This window comes from Arachis stenosperma, chromosome 8, assembly GCF_014773155.1.
Source record: "Arachis stenosperma cultivar V10309 chromosome 8, arast.V10309.gnm1.PFL2, whole genome shotgun sequence".
Lineage (NCBI taxonomy): Eukaryota > Viridiplantae > Streptophyta > Magnoliopsida > Fabales > Fabaceae > Arachis > Arachis stenosperma.
Window position 1 is genome coordinate 34,757,281 of NC_080384.1, and position 8,142 is coordinate 34,765,422.

Here is an 8,142-nt window from a genome sequence, read left to right on the forward strand (position 1 = left end):
TTTTTAAATAAATTATATAAAATATTTAAATAATTTATATTTTAATAAATAACAAAATATATTTTTTAGTTTATTTTAAAAATATATTTTAATTATTATAATAATTAATAAATATTAAATAAATAATTTTAATTATTTTTAATTAATTTTATTTTTTATTTATTTACGATATTTTTTAATCTAATAAATTAAAAATTAATTTATCATAGATTAAAATTTATTTAAAGATCTGTGGCTAGTACTTACTGTTAACTCATGGTTAACTTATTGTTGGTACTTGATAGATTATTAGGTAAGAGCTTCCAATCGCAGCCATAATAATAAGAGTTTCAAGTTTCAACTGAAAAATTCAAATAAAAAATGAAGAGCTACTGCTAATTATTTATTTGTTACTATTATTTTATTCAGAGTTGAATGTAGCTACTTACTTCTTGAAGCCTGATTAACCTATAATCCGGTTTTCTCTCTCCTCTCTCTTACAGGGCAAAGAGGGAGAAGGAGAAAGAGAAAGAGAAAGAGAAAGAGCCATTGCGACTTCCGTTTACCAAAAAAACAAGGACACTCTGAAATTGTCAACAAACCTTTGCTAACAAATAAACACAAAAGAAAATCGCTGTTCCAAATCCAACATCATAATTGTGCTCTTCTCTTTTTTTTTTAATTGGATTATTGATTTGTACGGCGGAAGTTACGTTTGTTTGTATGCTGCTGCTGTTGAAGGCATACGTTTTGGAATTTGCTCCCAAAATTTCTTGTGTGTGACCAATTTGAGTTCGTTGGGCTTTCACTTTCTGTATCTGAATCAACGTGGGTTCTTCCCTTTTGACTCTTTCTCAAGCAACCGTTTTTCTCAATTTTATGTCTGGCTTCTTTGAATTTGTCAAGCTAATTGCAATTTGATATGATTGGTGTTGGGTTATATCCTTGGGTTCTCTCCAATCAGCTTCAACAGAGAATTGGGTCGTTGAATTTGGGCTGAATTTTTGTTTTTTCTGGGATGGAATTGAGAATTGACACGGTTGCTATTGAAAGATTGGAGCTTTGGTTGTTTAAGAGGAGGAAGGGACTAGGGATTTCGTTACAGATTGCATTTGGTTGGTGGATTTTTCTACTGTTTCTTCACCCTGTGGCTGCTCTGAGACCCTTGAGGGAGAGAACTCGTTCTTGGGGTGATGAGGTTTGCCACTTCACTTTGCTTAAAGAACCTTGTCTTTAATTTAATATATTGACTATGGTGAAAATAAAATGTGTGTTTTTATTCTATTTTGAAAAGTAGTAGCTTTTAATTATTATGCTGTGCTTCTATTATATTTGATATGAATCACAACATTCCTCTGTAATGCCATTTTTTCCATGTAGATGACCCTAGCTAGTTGGGAGCACTTAATTGCCTTGCTGCTATTATAGTTGTTGTCAGTTAAGCTGTGAGAGAGTTTGCTATACTTACTACTGTAGCTTTCTGTTGTGAAACTAGAAAGTAGAAATGTGGGACTTAGTTTAGTGTTCTTATGTTAAAAAGATGGCAATGCTGTTTGGGGAAAGGGATGAAGGTGTTTGAAGTTCTAAACATTGGTAGAGAAGAAATAGGTGATGATATTTAATCGGTTGAGGATGTTTGTAAGTTTTGTTAACTTCGTCATTAATTAACTTAATGAGAGGGTTGAAGAAGACACACTTCTGATCAAGATAAGGAAGGTAAGAAATCGTAACAAAAAGCCGGTTACGAACATGCTACATTTTCCAAGTTCCATAAACTAAGAGTCCCACTAGTATTAAATTTGATCAATTAAGTGGCTTTTAAACAGCCACTTTGGCAATGGACCTTTTGCAAACTTTTTCTTCTTATGCAAATAGTTCTCTGCTTCCCAAATTTGTAGTGGCATACATTTTCAAACCTGTATTGGAAGTAGAAGTAGCACAAGCACATTGTGCCTTAAAATGGAAAACAAGTTAGATCACTTGTAATTATGTTTATTGTAAAGGACTGCTCATTTTGTGATGTGATTTTTACTAATTTGTTAGTACCTCGAAGGGCTTAGCATTTCATCGTAGGACCATTGGTCTGTGTTTTTTTTTTTTATATTTAACTTGCACAAACACTGACATGTGATTCAAAATTATCTTAATTGATAAATTGTGATTTTACTATGATTGAGGAAAATCTGTTGAAAAGAGAGCTAATCAAAATTGGTTCTAATTAAAAATTTAGCTAATCTGTGTTGAGGAAAAACTTGCCCCATGTACTAATTGATCATTGGTTTTCTCAGTGGCTATTTACAAGAAAAGAAGAGAGTGATATTGGTCCATTTTCACAATGGAACATTACAGGAACTTACAGAGGTTTGTATTCTTTAATGCTTATGATTGTATTCGGGGTTTCATGTTATCTTTTCAGTTGTTGTTTTGGTCTGGTTTTCACATGTTTAATGTATCAAATCTTGCTTTATTTGTAACTACTTCATAATTTGAACAAGTTCATTCTTCAGTAGATTAAATTGCTTTTTTATGAGGACAGAACAATTTTGTTAAAGGCTGATGTTACACACCCTGAGGTAGTAGTGAGACTAATTGAGAGAGGAAGAGAAGCTTCTAATGCTAAAAGAGAGAAAGAGTGAAAGTGATAATATCCCTGTAACTAGCCACCTGGCACAATCAGTAGGAAGGTGTGAATGAGAGTGAGAAAGCTTGACTCTTTAGGTGTGGATGGAGTCATGCATTCACCCTCATATACATGAATGGTGGTTATATATCTAACGGTCAGATCATGTAATTCTAATAGCTTCACTTTGAAACAGTGTGTGCTATGTTTGAATAAACTTTATTAATTTATTTGTTGTAGAATATATTTGTAGTGTTTCAGAGTTTGAGGATGTTTTGTGTTAATCTCTTGAATGCAGGGACTTGGAAGTTTCTGGATACTGCAAATGGCTCTTCTAGATTTCCAGATATCAGAAAAACACGCGGTAGTTCCGTAATTGAATTAATTAGTACGCCCACAAAGATAACTGGAGTACATTATATCCAGGTGAGATTTGAACTGTGAAGCTAATTTCAGAGAATTCAACTTTCATATGAAATATAGTTTCTTATTTACTCTATCACATGTCATTCTTCATATAGCTAATTTATTAACTTTTGAATTCTCTCTTGTCAGGGGGTCATTATATACCACGATGTTTTCGACAGTGAATACGATGTTGGTGGTGCTCAAATCAAAGTAGAAGGTGTATATATTTGGCCTTTTCGACAGCTTCGGTTGGTGGCCAACAGGTTAGTTTCATATGTATAATACCATCAAATATGTAGATCAAATTATAGTAACCTTTAGTTCACAAAAATGATCATGCTTCTGTAAAGTTTAAATTTCTTTTCATTCCAGTTCTGAATTTCACTTAAATAAGTTCTTTAATACTCTGCTGTATTTACAAAGAAATACTCATAATCATTAGACTAACCGATATTATCTAGAATCAGAATGTGCTTAACACTTTCTTTTCCTTCTGTTGCAGTGGAAAAGAGGGAGACTCAAGTCAGGATGATGACTATATTTTTTCTAATCCATATCATCTGGTAACCATCTTTCTTGACATTATCTTTGTTCTATATTTAGTTATTTATTTTCTTTTACATGCATATCCTTGATCTTTCACATTGTATAAATTGGTCTATGTGGCAAAGACAATAGGTTTATCATCCAAAATGATAGGGAAGAGAAAAAGTATGTAATTATAGGCTTCAAGCAGGAGGATGAAATAGAAGGGTGTCCTAGGTGTTATTTATATAATTGATAAGAAAGTGTCATTCGAGCTTTAATAAAATGGTGAAACTAAAAAAAATTGATAAAAGGTTTATTATTGTTTCCCCTATTTCGCTGCTATTGATTCTCTTTCTTTTCACTATGGAGGATTAATTAATGTAAAAATTCCTTGTACTTTCCTTCTTTTCATCTTAGTACCACTAAGCATGTTTACTTGCTATATACATTGTATGCAGCTTGGGGTTTTCTCTTCTCAGGTGCTTCAAGATTCTTCACGAGATAAGATATGGAGAAGAAAACATTGTAATTTATTTTTCATTCTAGTGTATTTTAAAGGGATCCCCCCCCCCCCCCCTCTTTCCTCTTTTGTCTATTTATTGTTGTACTATTGACTTGCTATTTTTTTTTACCTTATTACAGCTCCAATGCATGACATGGATAAACATTGTAATATTGAAATCGCTGCACAGATTTCACGCTTGCCATCCTCAAAAAGTGGTACTTGTGTTCTCTTAGCATTTGAAAACTTTCTATTCCTTTCTCTACTTCAATGTGAACTTGGAATGTTTCTATATGCCTTCGTTCATGTTTCTTTTACTATATCTTTTTGAGTTTTCCATTGCAATTGCAACATGAAATCTATGATCACATATTCACATTGAATATTACCAAATGTTTATTGTTTGATACATTTAGATTGATTGTAGAAGAATTATATGTATGTTACAATGTGTTTTTTCATCATTTATGTACTACCTGGGTGCATTCTTGTATATTTTTGCCCCAATGGTTTACTGATTTGTTATATTATTTCTTATAGACGGCGAGCGTGATCGTTTTCACCTAGAAGGGTTAATGGAGAGTCCCTCGGTGGATGATGATGGGGACTGCTTCTCAGCTTTACTGTTAAATGCAACTTCTGTTAACATTGAGGTCTATTACAACAAAGCAGTGAACTATACCTTGATGGTTACTTTTGTATCCTTCAATCATGAATGGTTTACAGCTTTATGACACTTATTTTCTGTTATGTGTGAGCTCCTTAATGTGAATATACCAGATCTCTTTTGTGCAAGTTCTTCTATTGATTCGTCAAATGGAGCATAGCAGCACTCAGTCTGTAAGAATTTACTTCGTATTATTATTTTATGTCGTAGATTTGACAAATGGAAATAATATAAAACTTTTCAATTTATGGCTTAGTGTACCAAACATTATTTGTCATAAGTTTTCATAATTTTGTGAATATATTTGTAGAAAATGAATTTGATTAAGATATGCCTTTACAGGGTGCTGCTAAGGTTTCAATATTAATGATTGGCCAGCAGGCGATAATGGATGCATATCTCTGCCTTTTACACCTTACTGCAGGAATACTAGTTGGTAAGTTGAACAGATAATCTTTTTGTGGGGTCACATAATTGGGGAAGAATATGTGTGTTTAAAACACAGTGCTTGGTTTTCAAATTAATTGTGTTATATATTATCATCTTAAAATAGAGTGGACTTGTGTGATTAATGTTTCCATAATAATAGTCAGAAAGCATGGCTAATGCAGCACTAATGATTTGTGCAGCTTCATCCCATTAATTTGTAAACTGTATACCATTCATCACTCCCCCTCCCCCTGCCAAAAAAAAAAAAAAACGACAAAGAAAGAAGCCAGATTCTTAGCTGAATAATTGATGTTGCTTCTTGACATGCAGAATCCTTGTTTAATGCTTTTGCAACTGCCGCATTTTTCAAGTTTGTTGTCTTTTCAATATTTGAGATGAGATATCTTCTCGCCATCTGGAAGGCTAGTAGACCTTTGAGTAATGGGGAAGGTTGGGAGACAATGAGGCGTGAACTTTCCGTGTTATACAGTCGTTTCTGTAAGTACTCATAAGAATGAAATTTTGTTGGTGTTATACAGTCGTTTCTGTAAGTACTCATAAGAATGAAATTTTGTTGGTGCAATCTGATTTTGCGTGATCTTATCAACTAGGGTATTCCTTGGAGTCATTGATTTCATAATATTTGTTATCAAGTTGTCTACTGTCCCGAGATGAACTACTTTTGTATCTGTTTATCAATCTAGAGTCAATCTATTTATTATCTTTTTTCCCCTTTTATTCTGCGAGAGGAAACTATGTTGTGTGCTTGAATTTATTATGGGGTTTGATTGACTTCATTTGAATAGCTCTTCAAAATGCTTCTAATAACTTCGAATTTCATAGCATTTAATGTATTTCTTTTGGGGCAACACGAACCTCTGAACTTACATGCATCGAGTTTTATGTTGTATGAAGAAGAGTGGCTGAAATTTAACTTCTTAACTTTCTTTTGCAGATGGAATCTTGTTGGGAGGCATTCTTTTGATGTATGAGTTCCATCATTATTTAAGACCAATTCTTCTTCTTATGTACTCTTTCTGGATACCTCAGATAATCACCAATGTTATTCGCGATTCACGCAAGCCATTGCATCCTCACTATATCTTAGGGATAACCATTACTCGGTTAGCAATCCCGTTGTACGTTTTTGGTTGTCCTAACAATTTCATGCGCATAGAATCAGATAGGAGCTGGTGTCTTTATTTGGCTGTATTTATTGGGCTTCAAGCCGCAGTTCTTCTTCTTCAGCATTATCTTGGGTCTCGATGGTTCATTCCTCGTCAGGTTAGGCTCAACTGTCTTCTTGATGCTATGCAAATGCTTATGCATTGAAATAACTTCATCCTATTCCTTTGAATTAGTTGAATGTGTGGTTGTATTTACTTGTATGGCATTGTTTTAAGCATTAATACATACTCTTTCTGTTCCCTTTCATTGATAGATACATTGATCCAAAGATGTATTAAAAAAAAAAAAAAAGTAACAGTGATAAATAAAAGGGAACTGATGGAGTATATAAATAGTTTGTTTATTGACAAAATTAACATAGGACATTTTAGCATCAATGTCTATGTAACTTGCCGTACCTTGCGGGGAAAGACTCGGCGATCCTTTATGCATCTTTGGTAATTTTGCTCCATAATGTTGGTTATCTTGTACAAGCATGATTTTACAGCCTACTAGTTCTCTTTCTTTCTGAATTTGCAAAATTTTCATGAATGATTCTTTTCGAGTCATCCCTATATCTATATGATTTACAGATACTACCTGAGAAATATAGCTACTATAGGAGGTTTGATCAAGATGCAAGACATGCTTCGGACTGTGTGATTTGCATGACATCCATTGATCATACTCAACGGTCTAATGACTGCATGGTAGGCCAATATAAAATGTTACAACCTTTGCATTTTTAAACTTCATAATCTGGATTGAAGTCTAAGGCACCCTCTCTTACATAGGTGACACCTTGTGATCATTTCTTCCACTCTGGTTGTTTGCAAAGATGGATGGATATAAAGATGGAGTGCCCAACTTGCCGGCGCTCTCTACCTCCGGCATAGAGAGACTTTACGGTGTATGTCCATAGGATCAACTGACCCCGGCTCATCTTCGAATTTTTTTTGGCATTATATGGTTAATGGCATCCAAGTTTTACATTGTTTTACTTCAAACATTACAGGGGAGAAATGAAATTACACGGGTCTGGTTACCCTTTTTCTTATGATATTAATGACGGGTTTCAACCTCTAATAGAAACAATTTAGTTTCAGATGCTATGTTTTCTGTACATAAATTTGGGGAAGCAATCAACTCAATTGTAATATTTTTCCCCACATAGGAAGTATATTTTTATTCTTTATATTTTAATTGCGTTCAAGTTAGAATTGCAGTGTCTTAGATTTTAAAAATTGAAATCAATATGCAAAAGTGCAGCATTATTTGGTTGAAAATTCCTCTTGATAGTACTGCTGTTTCTGATTCCTTTGTGAATAAGTTGAGTTGACTGTCCAAAAGATTACCGTCAGTTCTGTTTTTTAAAAATCATAGTCTTTGTTGCGTTTCATTGAGTCATGAAGTAATCAAGGATGTTTATATTTTTTATTTTGGGATTGGCTTGCATTTTCACCAGAAGTTCCCTTGTACCCAATTTTAACCCCCAAAATCATGCTGACTACGACACGGATGTGTTTGGTTTGGCGTTTGGACCATAAAAAATTAACTATAAAATAATAAGAGTTATAAGTAATAAAAAATTATAGTTTAAAATAATACTAAATAAAAGAGTATTTAAAAAAGTAAGGAATCTATTTTTTTGGTTTGACTTCGTGAAATTTATCATTGTAATTCTTATATACGATTTGTCAATGTAATTTTTTTTATAATATAAATTATTGATTCTATTAGAAACGACATATTAAATAAAAAATTAACAAATAAAAAATAATAAAAACATAATTAATAGAATATTATAACCCAAAACAGTACTAGAAATATGAGTATCGAAAA

General features: G+C 33.0%; 1 protein-coding gene across 2 annotated transcripts; it reads left to right on the forward strand.

Annotated features, from left to right (window-relative positions):
• The first annotated feature begins 422 nt into the window (after nucleotides 1–422).
• LOC130944783 (transmembrane E3 ubiquitin-protein ligase FLY2-like) lies at nucleotides 423–7,586 on the forward strand. 2 transcript variants are annotated; one of them, XM_057873314.1, is made up of 15 exons: nucleotides 423–807; nucleotides 944–1,177; nucleotides 2,268–2,340; nucleotides 2,898–3,025; nucleotides 3,155–3,270; nucleotides 3,510–3,570; nucleotides 3,994–4,060; nucleotides 4,178–4,255; nucleotides 4,578–4,735; nucleotides 4,818–4,877; nucleotides 5,047–5,140; nucleotides 5,464–5,631; nucleotides 6,089–6,417; nucleotides 6,894–7,010; nucleotides 7,095–7,586. In XM_057873314.1, exons 2-15 carry the CDS (start codon nucleotides 998–1,000, stop codon nucleotides 7,194–7,196), a joined length of 1,731 nt encoding a protein of 576 aa, XP_057729297.1. In that variant the 5' UTR covers nucleotides 423–807; nucleotides 944–997; the 3' UTR covers nucleotides 7,197–7,586. The 2 variants fall into 2 exon arrangements, with proteins under 2 accessions (XP_057729297.1, XP_057729296.1); XM_057873313.1 differs by having other exon boundaries at nucleotides 423–1,177.
• The last annotated feature ends 556 nt before the right edge of the window (nucleotides 7,587–8,142 follow it).

What these genes read in the sequence shown, in the direction of transcription:
- LOC130944783 (XM_057873313.1), top strand. Translation starts at nt 998, where the DNA reads ATGGAATTGAGAATTGACACGGTTGCTATTGAAAGATTGGAGCTTTGG. An exon ending in CTCGTTCTTGGGGTGATGAG is followed by an intron (nt 1,178 to 2,267) that starts GTTTGCCACTTC and finishes TGGTTTTCTCAG; the next exon opens with TGGCTATTTACAAGAAAAGA. An exon ending in CTTCGGTTGGTGGCCAACAG is followed by an intron (nt 3,271 to 3,509) that starts GTTAGTTTCATA and finishes CTTCTGTTGCAG; the next exon opens with TGGAAAAGAGGGAGACTCAA.